Raw genomic sequence first — 14,497 nt, forward strand, 5'->3', positions numbered from 1 at the left:
TAGATCTGCTAGCTAGGCTAGCTACGTAGTTACTGACCGGTTCGCATGATCTGGAACTGCCTTATAAGGTACTTATTATCTGTTAGTAGTTGGCTAGGTATCAGTGCATGCATGGTACGACTGGGGCGTAGGTAGGGTTCGGGGTTTGGTTTCATGATATACATACATACTACCACATACATACTGTATGTACTTAGTAGTATGAGGAAGAAGAGAAAATCAACCAAGAATAGTAGTAGTACTCGGATAGAACCATTCCTCTCACCTCCAAGATATGCGCTCAGAATCATAACAAGAGTAACCTAATCTAAATATAGACAGTAAGTAATATGTAGATAAAAGGAGGGGGAAAAAAAAGAAAAAAATATGCGACACCTCTGGGACTCGAACCCAGGCGGGCGAACCCACAGGCTAATCAGCTAGTACGGAGATGTAGTAGCAGGCCTGCGCCTTAAACCACTCGGCCAAAGTGTCTGATTGGTTATGTACTTTTCACTTCTTAATGAAATATATACTATGCATTTGTCACGTAAAGCGAAGTTGATCCACAATCACTCAAGCTCTTCTCTTTGTTCCATGGTTTCGGACATTGGCATTATTGATTGTTTAGCTTAGATAGGTTCGGTTCGTTGTTTAAACTATGGGTAGTTAAGGGTTTTTTTACTAGTCTTCTTGTGTGTGTGTGGTGGATCGGAATAGTTCCGTATGGCCCTGTGCTGTAGTAGTAGTAGGTAAATCTTGCCTTGTTTGTTGATTGGTGGATGGTGGAAATTTCTTCAATCATTAATTTTTTTTATTGTAGTACGTTTGGTGGTGGTCATTGGGGCTGTTTGCTCTCCTGCTAATGCGGTTCTCGTCACGGGCTATCATGTAGCGGGCGGATAAGTTCTTAGAGGATAGACTTTTTGTTTCGTTTGTCAAACTAATCTGCCTTGTATTTATTCTCCGGCGTGAGTTGTCTACGACCTAGCTGTCTAGCAGCAGTTAGAAGGAGGTGTGTGTTTGAGACTTGACCTGAAGAGCTGTCACATATTTCTGTCTCGTCTCTCTTATTCTTGCAGGATCCAGTCAGGTCTCCATCTGTCGAAGGTCTAGACGTGTAAAGAAGGGAAAGAGAAAGGCAAGAGAAAAAAAAATTATGGAGCCCATAGCTATAATCTATGGAGTATGGAACCCCTATCTTTTTTCCCATGGTCCCACTATAAAACTATCCAAGCCACACAAGCACAAAGTCAGCCTGTTTATCTTCAAGTAGATTAGTTCTGGTGATGAGGTTTCAAGTCGCTGAGGGTTAGCACCTGGATTTCTAGCCGTATTAGGTATGGTTTCGGCTTTCGGTCTCAGAAAATGTGCCGCCGTTCCTGGTTCGTATCCCAGCGTATGGCCCGTGGACAAGCTGAAGTTAAGCAGATGACGAATCACTGCACAAGTTGCAGACGCGCAGATAAGTCCAACAGTGGATTGCGTGATATGGCAGACCGATTGCTGTAACTACCACGTGCTGCTATTGCTGACATATCTACCACAGTGTGGCACAAACACATGAAACCGACTGATCTCATCAACGGTCAGTCTGCGCACGTCCTGAGGACGAAGTGTCGAGAAATGTCGAGATAGGCATGCCAAGACATCGGGTGGAAGTGGGCACTGGATCCAGTGCTGATATCTAACCTTTTTCATGAATCATTTCGGAGATTCGGAGCCACCGAGGCGCGAGCTGGTGCCCACTTGGCCGCATAGAGCGAAGAGTTTGCATCCCATGGCCCCCAATTTGTTAGTGCTGCCTGAGGGGCTTGTTGTGCAGCCGGGGAAGCGCATTATTCATGACGCTTGCGTTATGTCTGGCCTACAGATCAGTATGTTCCCAATGAGAATCCTGTAAACACCGGGGACCCTGGTCATCCTTCGGATATAACGGCTCATAATCAAGCCCGGGCATGATGGCATTGCCCTAACCTAAGCACAGGATCACATCTGAGGTCAGTCGGGGATCTGTAGGAAGGTGGGTAACCTGATCCTGGGACCTTGGGATGTTATGGTCAATATGGACCAGTCCTAGGAGTGGGGTCCCTCGCTGGAGATATCCCGCCTGGCTTAACCCCGTCGGCTTTTCCATGATTAAGACCGGTCTTGATTAATCATTTCTTCATGTCTTGGCTTGAGGAGGCCCACTCAGTGAAGAGGTTTGGATGTCTTTATAATGTCCACCATGGCCCTAGTCTCCCGGCAGGTGTTTTGCGTATCCCATTCTCCAGTCCCTCTAGACATTTCGATTGGTCCGTGGAGACAGTATTGTATACTATATCTGTATCCGTCCAGGGCGGTTTCCTCCACATTGACAACTGGTCTCTCATTCTTCGCAACCCCTCCCATAGCATCAAGATCATCAGCTCTCGTTGGCGCATTTGGGTGAGCGCAGACATATATTATGAGTGACATACAGCATACTTCCGGTGCTGCAGCACCGGAATCGAACCTTGCACCTTCGCATCTCGACACAACACACGAAGCGCATCTGCGTTCCTCCGACTCGACTCTTAAATCGGAATCCGCCAGTACATCCGGCGACCCAGAAAAAGGTCGCGAAGACGTCATCGACAAGGAGTTGGAGCAAGATGGATATGATATCGAGGCCGGCGCACCTCAACCAGAAATGGAAAAGGCAGCGGAGAAGGAAAAGGATCCCAACTTGGTGGAATGGGACGGTCCAGATGACCCCGAAAATCCCCAGAACATGCCCCGTTGGCGCAAGTGGTTGATCACCATGTCGCTGTCATTCATGACTACGTGGATTACGTTCGCCAGTAGTGTCTTCTCGACTGCAACCATTGTGACTGCCAAGGAATTCGGTGTCTCGACTGAGGTTATGATTTTGGCAACCAGTTTGGTGGTTTTCGGATTCGCAGTTGGACCGTTGTTTTGGTCTCCTCTGTCGGAGCTGTATGGACGTAGGATTCCCTTGTTCTCTGGCTACGCCATCTTCGCCATCTTCCAGATTCCCGTTGCAGTGGCACAGAACGTGGAGACCATCTTGGTCTGCCGATTCTTAATTGGTATCTTTGGCTGCTCGCCCCTGGCAGTAGTGGGTGGTGCTATGGCCGACTTTTGGGATCCCGTTGATCGTGCGGTTGCTATTTCAGCGTTTGCCAGTGCTACCTTCATTGGACCCGTTCTTGGTAAGCAAGCTCCCATTGCGCCCCGAATAACATACTGTAGAGGTCATTTGCTAACATGTCTTATGCAGGTCCTATTGTCGGAGGGTACCTCACTGACTCGTACCTTGGCTGGCGCTGGACGGCCTGGATTACCTTGATTGCTTCGGGGTCCTTTGGCCTGCTGGCCTTCCTTATTGTCCCCGAAACGTATGCGCCGAGAATCCTTCAGAAACGTGCCGCTCGTCTTCGTCGGGAGACTGGGAACGAGGCTCTGCACTCCCTCTTGGACAATGCTCGCCCCACGATGAACGACATCGTGACCAAGTACCTCCTGCGGCCGGTGATGATGCTTTTCCTCGAGCCCATTCTGCTTCTGATCACTCTGTATTTGGCATTGGTATACGGCATTCTATATCTGTTCTTCGAAGCCTACCCCGTGTCGTTTGAGTCCGTGCGCGGGTGGACGAACGAGGGTATTGCAGGGCTGCCCTTCATTGGCATCTTGGTGGGAGTGCTCTGTGGAGCGGCGTTGATTATCTGGCAGACGAAGACGCGATTTGCTCGGAAGCTGGCCAAACACGGCCGTGTGGTGCCGGAGGAGCGTCTCATTCCGATGATGATCGCGTCGGTGCTGCTGCCCGCTGGTCTGTTCTGGTTCGGTTGGACCTCGCATCCCAGTACCTCCTGGGGCGCTCAGGTTGTGGCTGGTGTGCCCATTGGCATGGGAATCCTGGTGATTTTCATGCAGGGACTCAACTACATCATTGACGTGTACTTGATGTTCGCCAACTCAGCCATCGCCGCCAACACCTTGGTGCGGAGTAGCCTGGGAGGTGCCTTCCCCCTCTTTGCCACGCAAATGTATAACAAGCTGGGAGTAGACTGGGCCTCCAGTCTGCTTGGTTTCATCACGGTCGCCATGATTCCCATTCCAGTCCTCTTCTTCTTCTACGGCAAGAAGCTTCGGGCTATGAGCCGGTTCAGTCCGAAGTTGTAAATGGGGTGGAAGAGTGAATAAAGGAGGACGAAAACAGGAACTGAAAACTTGCATCTTCTCTCATGGATTTCTCTTTATGGGTGTGACTCACACAGCATTCTTCACGCATCATCAGCATCAGCATCATGGCGTTGTTCCAGCGGGATATAGAACTTGGGATGATTAATGTTTATTGATTGAGGTAGTAATGTGACATGGGGGATATATATAGATAGCGATTGGGTTTGCATCTGCAGGTGTACTCCATATAAATATACATATACAATATAAAATAATATGATGATGATAGTGATGGTTGCAAAGACTGGTATATATTTAATTGTTATTATTAATGTGTTCCTTTGGTGGTGAAATCCGGAAAGTGCCAACGGGTTGCTTGCCGTCTCTACTCTTGATTGGTCAATGCTCACCTCCAGACCGATTGGGAAGCGTGCAGATTAATCAAGTCAAATCACCAACTGGTTGGGAGGTGAAAGACAAATCCACCTTGTTTCTTCATCCATGCAAGACATTAAGAGTTTAAGACATTTCTGAGCAGAAGTCCCCTACTGCGTACTGGTCAGTAGACAACTACTGGCATAATAGTAGAAAAGTTCCTGAAACAGTACAAAAGCAAAGGAGTCGCGCGACGCGTCCCGAAAGTGGAGGCGGTGGAAAGGCGGTTGATTTTCTTGTGGTTCTTTTGGTCTCGCCGGTCGGACTTCCTTTGCTGTGCTGTGCTTTGCTTTGCTTTGCTCTGCTTTGCTTTGCTCGGCCAGTCACTCACTCATTCCCTCCTCCTCCAAGTCCACCGTCTATCGGTTCTCTTCTTCTCCCCCCCCCCCCAATTTCTCCTCCCACGTGCAGTTTCCTTTCCTCCCTCCCCCCTTTTCGACACACATCATTTACCATCCGAGTCTTTTTATCCCATCTCTTCGTCGACTGCCCCCCTCTTCCACTCCTACCCCCCTCCGATACCGCGCATGGTGTATTGAAGCTCGTTCCAACTCCCTCGGCTTCCCCGCGCTTTGTCCACGATGCCCGCGCGCACTCGTCAGGGCCCCTCCGTCGCCTCGGAGGCCGTGGACCCGGAAGATACATCTGCGGGCCTGCGCCGTCTGAAGTTCAATGAGCCTCTGTCCTGGCGCGTCGGACGGTCCGCCATTCCCATCGCCGATCTGCTGCAACGCTTGCAGACCCTGGCGCAGGAGCTTCGCCGACTGGAGCAGGAGGAAATCGATACGGACTCGCTGAAAAAGGTTTCGCAGGAGCTCGCGTCAGCTCATCTCCTGGCGCACAAGGATCGCGGCGTGAGAGCCTGGGCGGCGTGCTGTATCGTCGATGTCTTGCGTCTCTGTGCGCCCGACGCGCCTTTTACGGGCAATCAACTGAAGGTGCGCGGCCAATTGCCAACCCCTGAAGACGGTCGCACTCGGCCTTTTCATCCATCTCTCGTTATTGCTTGCGCGCGATGATCGTGCCGACTGACGTTCGCTCGAAATTTAGGACATTTTTACCTGCATCGTCTCGTCCATCGTCCCCGCGCTCGGGGACCCATCCAACTCCTACAATGCTCAGCACATCTACGTCTTGAACTCTCTTGCGGAGGTCAAGAGTATCGTGCTGATGACAGATCTGGACCATCCCGATTCATTGATCATCCCTCTATTTACGAGCTGCTTCGACATCGTCTCTGGGTCCTCTAAAACGTCTACGGGGGAGGAGGTCGCCAAGAATGTCGAGTTCGACATGACGCGCCTGCTCGTGACGGTTATCGACGAGACGCCTGTTCTTGCCGCCGATGTGGTCGATGTCATAGTGGCCCAATTTCTGCGCATCGACCCCCGTGCCATGGAGGCGCCGAACAAAAGAGGGAAGAGAGGCGATGCGCCGGTGGATGCGAAACAGGGAACGCTTCTTCTGAAAGACTACCCTCCTGCGTACAATATGGCCAAGGCCATCTGTCAAGCATGCCCGGAGAGGATGACGAGCCACATTAGCCAGTATTTCAACAACGTCATCATTGATGCGTCTGCGGAGGGTGCGAATGGATCCTCGAAGGGCGGCCATCGCAAGCCCAATCTGGACGATTCCGACGAGGAGGGAGAAGATATCAAGGAATTGAGCAAGGCGCACCGCCTCATCCGAGAACTGTGGAGAGCATGTCCCGAGGTGTTGCAGAACGTGGTTCCGCAACTCGAGGCGGAATTGTCAGCAGAGTCGCTGTCCTTGCGTCTCCTGGCTACCCAGACCATCGGTGATCTTACGGCAGGTATCGGGGTTGCTGGACCACCCCCTCCGCCGCCGATGGATCCTGCCGCTTATCCGCCGGTGGCCATAGAGGAGTACGCGCAGACGATCCCTCAACCTAGTGTTCTTCTCACCCCCTTCTCTCCGAAACCCTTCTCGCAGACACACAGCTCCACTTATGAAAGCTTTCTGAGTCGCCGGCTGGACAAATCCGCCTCAGTAAGAGCTGCTTGGGTCACCGTTGTCGGCCGGATTCTGCTGACATCTGCGGGTGGCTCTGGCTTGAGCGAAAGCGAAGAGCAGTCGCTCATCAAACATATCGCCTCGATGCTTCGCGATGCGGACGAGAAGGTGCGGGTGGCCGCCGTCGATGCCATCAGCAACTTTGGCCTGACCCAGGTCGTTAACAAGTTGGGCGCCAGTGGAGGCTTTTCTACCCCTGATTCCGTCCTCTTCATCCTCGCCGAGCGGGTCAAGGATCGCAAGCCACAGGTCCGCGAGCACGCAACGCAGACCTTGGCTCGAATCTGGGCCGTTGCAGTGGGTGAAATCGAGCAGGCGAACGAGCCAGCAGTCACTCTGCTCAAGGATGGACCCTCCAAGATCTTCGATGCCTTCTTCACCAATGATCCTGACATTCACGTCTTGATCGATCGCGTGCTCTTCGATATTCTGCTTCCGCTCAACTATCCTCCCGTCAAGAGTAAGCTGACGCGGAGTAGCTCGAGCCAGTCTCAGAAGCAGAAGGACTCGCAGGCCTCGGAAGGCGATGGAGATATCGACGTTGACAAGATTCGGGCCCGTCGCATACTCACCCTTCTCAAGAGCCTCGATGAGAAGGCGAAAAAGGTGTTCTTTGCCATGCAAGCCCGTCAAATATCTATGAGGACCGCGATGACGGTCTATCTGCAGGCTTGCGAGGAGTACAATGTAAGTTCCGAGGCAGTCCCTTTAAATAAATTCAACTGCTGATGCCTTTTGTTATAGGGCGGCGTGATGGAGAAGGACCAAGAACGGATCAAGGCTCAGTTGAGCAAAGTGATTGACACCTTGTCCAAACTTCTCCCTGACCCGTCGCGGACATCTGCAGATCTCTGGAAATTCGCCAAGGTGCACGACCGGCGTGGTTACCAGCTGATCCGGTTCTCAATGGCTGCGGTCAGTGATTACCGGACCGTAGTCAAAGCCATCAAAGAACTGGGAAGGAGGTTGCAAAGCTCCAACAATTCCTCCCTGCTTGATACTCTCACGCCTCTCTTGTATCGCTCCAGCTCATTGGTGTTCAACAGAAGCCATATTCCAGCCATCATGAGTCTTTCAAGAACGGATGAGAATGGCTTGGCTAACCCTGCCCAGGAGATGTTGCGGGAGATCTCTTCTCGAAATCCCGAGGTACTGGAAGCGCAGGTCCAGGAAATGTGCAAAGATCTGGAATCGCAGACGCCCAGCTCCTCCACGAAGGATGGTGCGGGCACCGAAGAGATCCTCAAAGCATGCTCTGGTTTCGCAAAGAAGCTCCCATCGAAGCTTCCCAAGGAACGGAAATTTCTCCAGTCATTGGTGAGCTACGCACTGCATAGTCCGTCACCTAGAGCGGCTAAGCATGCTGTTTCTATTCTCATGGCTGTTGCCGACAAGAAGGAAATGTATGCCAAGGATCTGATACAGAAATGCGTGTCCGACTGGGCTTACGGCTCTGATCGGTTCCTCACCAAATTGGCTACCTTGTCCCAGCTGAACCTTTTGGCTCCGCGGGAGGCAGATGATGAGAGTGACGCTATCATCTCGATTGCCGTCAACAAGATCCTTTTGACCAATCGCTCTCCTCAACCAGATGCTGGGTATGCGTGGTCTGATGTAGTGGATGATGAAACAGCAGCCAAGGAGTGGGCTCTGAAGATCATTGTTAATCGCCTACGCGCAAAGGATGGCTCGGATGACGAAGAGGACTTCCGTGCTCACGCCGGACCGGTCTATGATACTCTAAACAAACTCGTCATGAACGACGGCGAATTGTCTAAGAAGAAGGACACGCCCGCAACGCAAAAGTCACGGCTACGTCTATTGGCAGCCAGGTCACTGCTTAAGCTCTGTGCGTCCCATGGACTTTGCGACCAGTTGCTTACCCCGCGGGATTTCAACTCGATCGCTTTGGTCGCTCAGGACCCAGTCCTCGAGGTGAGAAGTGGATTTATCAGCCAGCTCAAGAAAAAGCTTGTACAGAAAACGCACTTGAGCTACCGTTGGTACACAGTTCCCTTCCTCCTCGCCTTTGAGCCTATCGCCAGCTTGAAGGACAGCACACTTACCTGGCTGCGGTCGCGAGCTTCATTCTTCTCGCAACAAACCAACGGCAAAAGAAGCGATCAACAGACGGTCATGGAATCCTTGTTCTCCCGTCTACTTTCCCTTCTCGCCTACCACCCCGACTATCCTCCAGCTGAAATGGAAGAGTCTACTCGGGTAGCCGAACTAGTCGACTTCTCCCGCTACATTCTCTTCTATCTGCAGGCTGTGGCCAATGAACATAACCTGTCACTGATCTTCCACATCGCACAGCGTGTCAAGCAAACACGAGACGGTATCACGAAGACTGACGAGATGAGCACCCGTCTCCACACGCTATCAGACCTAGCCCAAGCGACCATTCGTCGCTTTGCGGACATCTACTCGCAACAGCGCAAGTTTGGAGGCGCAGCTGGCGGCACCAACATCCTGCAGACTTACCCCGGCAAGATGGGAGTGCCAAGCTCGATCTTCGCCCCGATGGGTAGCCACCGTGAGGCGCAAGAGGTTGCAGATAAGAACTTCTTCCCGGAAGAAGGCGAAGACTTGCTGGATCGCATCGTGCGATCCGTCATGAGGACTAAGAGCGGGTCCCACGGTTCAGCAAAGAAGAGAAAGCCCGAATCGGCTGAAGCAGGCGGCGACGCAAGTGCTACGAAGAAGGCGCGGAAAGACAAGGAGAAGAAGCCCGCTCGGCCGCGCAAGTCGTCCGGCTCCGCGGGAACCACCAGGACCCCCAAGAAAAAGAAGAAGGACGACGACGGTTGGTCCTCGGATGAGGGAGCTGCCAAGAAAGCGAGCACGGCAGCAAGGAGACGCAGCAGCAGAGGTGCATCCCGGAGAGTTAGTTACGCAGACCGGGACAGCGATGAAGATGATATGGAAATGGACGAGTGGGAGGAAGAGCAAGCCGATGAGCAAGAGGAAGCAGAAGAGGAAGAGGGTGGTGCCGACAGCGAGGAGGACAACGACAGCGTCGACCTTCCAGACAAAGAAGCTGCCCTGGACGAGATTCTAAGCGACAGGGAAGACTCGCCTCTCTCATCCCCGCCGCCTACATCCCCGCAGAAACCCACAGAGCAAGCACTTTCAAAACCGAGTGGCAATGGCAAACGAACCTCGACTCTACCAAACCGGCGATCCTCTCGAAGAGGATAAGAGGATCTGGATACCCTCTCTCCCCTGAGTGTTTAGCTAGCATGTATGTATCAAAAACCAGCGCGAAGTGAACATGTGATATTTGCAGCGTCAGTTCGAAATGATTTATATTGTACCTTTCATTGACTTGACTTGTCGGAGTCGTGTGATCCTCTGTATCTTCCTTTCTACTTATGAGTCTTTTGAAGTTGCCCCCCAAACCTACCACATTGTTAAGCAATCAATCCATCCCTTTTTCATACCATTGAAGCAACCTGAACTGGAACTGAATTTGAGTCAAATCGAATTGTGTATACCCATCTCCATCATCTATCTATCTTCTTTCAAATCGCAGTTTATCTCATTTCTCTTGTCCAGTTCTACCCCTCCCGCAGGCAGTTAGGATATGTGTGCATGTATGTATGTATGTACTCCACATGTATGTTGTCTATCTATCTATCCATACATCCATCCATCTATCTGTCTTGACTATCTGTCTGTCCGTATTTCTTCATTTTCATCTTCCTCTCTTTCCTTCTTTCCCTAATTACCTGTATAAAACTAATCCTACCATTCTCATCACTCTTCTCACTTGACCCCAGGATGATAAACCAAACTAATAAAGAGTATATAAGTAAATATCAAGTAGCAAGTCACGTCACATCAACTAGGCGATGGCGATTTTGGAATGTGACGGGGCTTTCTATCTACTAAACTACCACTACTATTAAACTGCAATTACTAGTAAACTGGTTGGTCCCTGTAGTGAAGGACTGTATGCTCAGCTGGTGGGCGGTGTGCAGCGAAGTAGTTGTTGTATTATTACATGAACTGAATCTACAAATCTATAGTTGGTATCTGGATCTACTAGAGAACTTTACTACGGTATGTGATATGTCACCGAATATGTATTCAAGGGTGATGGAATTGCCAAGTAGTCGATGATTCTCTTGCATCGCTGCCCAAGAAGCACAACAATAACGAAGAGGTCCCGTTATTTACGCCGACCATGAGGTAGGTAGGTAGGTATGGTGAAATGACAGGGTGTAGAGGAAGGAAGTAGCAGAGAAAGAGAAAAAAGGTGAGTATCCATCTTCCAAGGCATTTCTGATAGTAGAGACATCCAACAAGATGGAAAATGGGATAGGATAGAATGGATGGATGAGAAACCAAGAACAATCGCTCAGTCATGTACATACACAGACATCAATGATTTGAAGTAGACAGATAGTCAAGAGGATGATGCCAAAGGCGGGAACAATGAGGAGTGAAATAAAGGAAGGGAAAGAAGAGTATAAAGTGTACATTGATGCGGGTTAATGAGTGAAAAATAGACACCCCCTGCTCCATCATTCAATCATTAATTACTATGATGCATTGCCCCCGGTTGCGGCTACGGCTGCTGTTTTCGCAACTCGTTCTTCCACCCGCTCTTTGTGTTGGCGGTTCCGGAGATGTACTTCAAAATTGTCGACTGTCGTGCCGGGTCCTGGAGTGTACAGCTTACCCGGACAGTCGTGGCAGCGAATGCGAGGGAGGTATTGGTATTTCAGCTTGTGGCCTGGCTGACTGTTGGAGTTTGCTACCGGCAGCATGGTTTCCGTGTCAACAGCGGTGTAGCGCATGACCCCTTCGAAAGAGTCGTTGGGATAGGAGAGTTTTAAGCGTGCGAGTCCCGCTGCAAGCCAACTTGGCGGCGGGGGCTAAATAAAATCATGTTAGTATGTGGCTGTCTGCGGCACTTCTTCGGTAGCCAGACATTGCGGCCCGTGTGGAGGTGACGAGATGGAAGTAATAGGTCGTTAGTTACTCACCCCGGGGACTCCTGGCTGAGGGGGATGAGGAGCATCTACGGCTCCGATCTGTTGGGCGGGGACTGGTCGTTGCCCGGGAGGAGGAACGCTGGGTACACGGACTTCAGGTTGGGGAGCGGCGGGCGGAGCCATGGGGTTCGGGGTGGGAGTCTGAACTTGGGGTGTGCTCTGCTGCGAGGCTGGTTGTGCTGCCGGGGTCGCAAGTCCTTGTATTGACTGCAGGCCATGCGTGAGGAATTGCCGGAATTTCTCCTTGGAGATCTTGAGCTTGACGAGCAGCTTATCCGGCTCTTCTACAACGCTCTCCTCGCGAATCTCGCGCCTGCGACTTGCGGCTCTCGCCTCGTTATGTGGCTCGGGCGTGGCGGACTGGCCCAGACTCGCTCGCAGTGCCGCATGTGCCGCGCTGGCAGCTCCTCTCATGCCTCGTGTACGTGCCGTTCCTTGAGCTAGGTGAGGCCCGATAGCAGGAGAGCCGGTGATTGACGATTCGTCACTGTCGGACTCCTCGGACTCCTCTCCGGTATCCCGCAAGCCGACGGCAGCGCGCCTAGAACGGCTCGAGCCCGACCGCTTGTACACGTTGCTATCCTCCAGGGACGCTGCGCAGTTGGGTATGACTGTCGAGACGAGCATGGTCCGGATAGTGCGTTGACGATCCTTGAGGTCGGGCAGTGCGGGTCCACCACGCCGGTTGACAGACCGCTTCTGTCGGCGTTGATCTCGCGATATCGACACCTCAGTCCGCTCGAGCTCCGTTTCGTTCAGTTCGTATAGGTAGGGAGTGAATTCCTTTGCTGCCTGGAAAGGTCGGAAGGAAGAGGTCAGAGGGGTAGGAAGGAATGCGGTCTTCAGGTCAGGATCGTCGATCGGACGGCCATCGAAGGGGTGGGAGAGGATGTAGAGGGATTTGGTGAAAAGTTGTGATTGTTCGCGGATTGAGTGTGCGATCGCGGTGGTGAACTCGCCGGAGAGAGACAGGTCGTCGGTCATACGCTCCGCAAACTCCTCGGGGGAGTTGTGAGGATCATTGATGTCCCACTCAAACTGGTCAATCAGTGTATGTTGGCCAATCGTGATGTTCAATTTCACTAGAATGCGCATCTCATCATTCTTGTAGGCGCTGTAGGGGAGGTGAGGATCCAGTGGCTCTTCTTCCATGAAGATCTGAGGATAATAATCGCAAAGCTGCTCCTGGATACTTGAAGAGATCATCCGTATCAGCGGCGCACACGACTCGATAGGGATCTGCAGATCCTCCACGAGCTTCTCTGCGAACAAGTCGGGAGAAATCACACGATCATGAAGATTCCACGTGAATGTATCACGGATCTTGATCTTTTCCCAGTCGATATCCAAGCGGATTGGCACTAAATCTTCGATTTGTTCATTCTGCGTCTTCAGATCCTTGCGGGAGATCCGGAGTTCCCTCGTCCGCCGGTTCCCGGGACGACGTCGATTCGCAGGATATAATAGCTGGGGATGTTGATTCCGCAGGTCCGTACGCTGATTGCCGAAGCCTTCGTAGCCAACACCATAGAGAGCTGCTGGGTTCATGTGGTTCTCGCGCCGTACGGCCAGGAAGTAATCGCGCTCAGCGCGTTTCTGATGTAGAAGCTCCTGGCTGGGATTTTGCCATGCTGTCAAGGCGGAGTGGTGGAACTCCCGGTTGACATAGTCTTCAAGAAGAATCTTGTCGGCGGGAGTCTCACGTACACGTACGGGGAGGCCTTCTGTCGATTGGGAGGTGTTGATAACAGAGCCATCCCGGGATCGTTTCTTACTCGACGCGGATCCATTGGCACTGTTTGCCTGAGACGAAGGTGATGGATTGCCATTCGACGCGTCATGGGCGGATTCGGTAGAGCCTAGAGACACCCCTGATGCGGCGAGAACAGCCTTTGCGTTCTGCTTTCCCTCTGTAATCGCATCAGATCCGCCCGAACCTTGTCCGGAAGAAGTCTCGGACGCGAGGGCGCCATAATCCCCGCTTATGTTAGACATCCCTGAACCAATCTGTCCGTCGTCTGTCGGGGCGTCAATTGAGAACTGTCCAGGCTGAGAGAGGTCAGGCGAGGGCATGCTGGGGATAGGAAGATTGAAGTGTTCCGCGGTCGTCCTTGGCGTGTCGGGCGAGGCAAAACAGACGTCACTTGCACGGATAGGTGGAGAGATGAGGAGGCACTAATTGAGCGGCGAGGATGGATAACTGAAAATAGACGACACTCAGTCACGGCAGCATCCTTGAAGAAGGACTGCAGGATCGGACGCATCCAAGTCAGCTAGCTGTATGAGAGAGTCCCATATGTAGAAAAGTCAATGGTGGTGGCGACGCGACGGCGCACCGGGCGGAGGCGCGATACGTCGTCGGATGTGCGCAACGGACGAGCATGTCGCAAAGCTACTCCCAGGTGAGTCGCATCAACCAAGTCCTGACTAGAGATCGCTCCGACAGCAAGAGCCGCACGGCCGCGCGGAGTATCAACAGCGAAGAAGGCAATGGATGACTGACGAGCTGGGGAGGGAGGAAGCAAAGAAGACATACCAACCAACCGGCAGAAGGGAAGGAAGGGAATGCAGGACGAATTGGGGACGCGACCGAGCAAGAATAAAGGAAACACGATTAGAACAACAACAAAAAAGAATGATACTAACCAAGAAGGAAGGGGACAATAATATCCGTAATCCGAGCAGAGCGACTCGGGATGGCTGGTACCAGGGCAAGACTCAGGCAGATGTGGATGGGTCTGCGTGCCGGTCTGGGTCTTTCTTTTTGCCTTTCACAAGTGAGGAAACGGACGAGAACCGGGCTAATCAGCTGACGTTTGCTCCCGGGAGGGATCTGGCCGGTATTCGATCACTCTTCCAGCTCCAGCTCC

General features: G+C 52.0%; 4 protein-coding genes and 1 non-coding gene across 5 annotated transcripts; 2 read left to right on the forward strand and 3 right to left on the reverse strand.

The window, feature by feature from the left end:
- Positions 1 to 369: 369 nt before the first annotated feature.
- On the reverse strand, positions 370 to 474 carry BO79DRAFT_t142. Its single transcript has one exon. It is a non-coding gene; the product is annotated as a tRNA-Ser (tRNA).
- Positions 475 to 2,428: 1,954 nt separating this feature from the next.
- BO79DRAFT_195545 (MFS transporter) lies at positions 2,429 to 4,152 on the forward strand (the record flags this gene model as incomplete). Its single annotated transcript, XM_025681142.1, has 2 exons — positions 2,429 to 3,176; positions 3,245 to 4,152. 2 exons carry the CDS (start codon positions 2,429 to 2,431, stop codon positions 4,150 to 4,152), a joined length of 1,656 nt encoding a protein of 551 aa, XP_025539139.1.
- An 851-nt stretch (positions 4,153 to 5,003) lies between these two features.
- Positions 5,004 to 10,208, forward strand: BO79DRAFT_195547 (sister chromatid cohesion factor PDS5). The gene is made up of 3 exons (XM_025681143.1): positions 5,004 to 5,525; positions 5,638 to 7,311; positions 7,369 to 10,208. The coding sequence occupies exons 1-3, from the start codon at positions 5,169 to 5,171 to the stop codon at positions 9,823 to 9,825; spliced, it is 4,488 nt and encodes a 1,495-aa protein (XP_025539140.1). The 5' UTR covers positions 5,004 to 5,168; the 3' UTR covers positions 9,826 to 10,208.
- A 352-nt stretch (positions 10,209 to 10,560) lies between these two features.
- On the reverse strand, positions 10,561 to 11,129 carry BO79DRAFT_18731 (uncharacterized protein). The gene has a single exon (XM_025680534.1). The coding sequence runs from the start codon at positions 10,999 to 11,001 to the stop codon at positions 10,717 to 10,719; it is 285 nt and encodes a 94-aa protein (XP_025539141.1). The 5' UTR covers positions 11,002 to 11,129; the 3' UTR covers positions 10,561 to 10,716.
- On the reverse strand, positions 10,767 to 14,314 carry BO79DRAFT_237941 (SWI/SNF chromatin-remodeling complex subunit SNF5). Its single transcript, XM_025684758.1, has 4 exons — positions 14,131 to 14,314; positions 13,964 to 14,064; positions 11,619 to 13,802; positions 10,767 to 11,507 (listed from the first exon to the last, which is right to left on the reverse strand). Exons 1-4 carry the CDS (start codon positions 14,159 to 14,161, stop codon positions 11,172 to 11,174), a joined length of 2,652 nt encoding a protein of 883 aa, XP_025539142.1. The 5' UTR covers positions 14,162 to 14,314; the 3' UTR covers positions 10,767 to 11,171.
- Between the last annotated feature and the right edge of the window lie 183 nt (positions 14,315 to 14,497).

This window comes from Aspergillus costaricaensis (assembly GCF_003184835.1).
Source record: "Aspergillus costaricaensis CBS 115574 unplaced genomic scaffold BO79scaffold_17, whole genome shotgun sequence".
NCBI classification, from domain to species: Eukaryota; Fungi; Ascomycota; class Eurotiomycetes; order Eurotiales; family Aspergillaceae; genus Aspergillus; species Aspergillus costaricensis.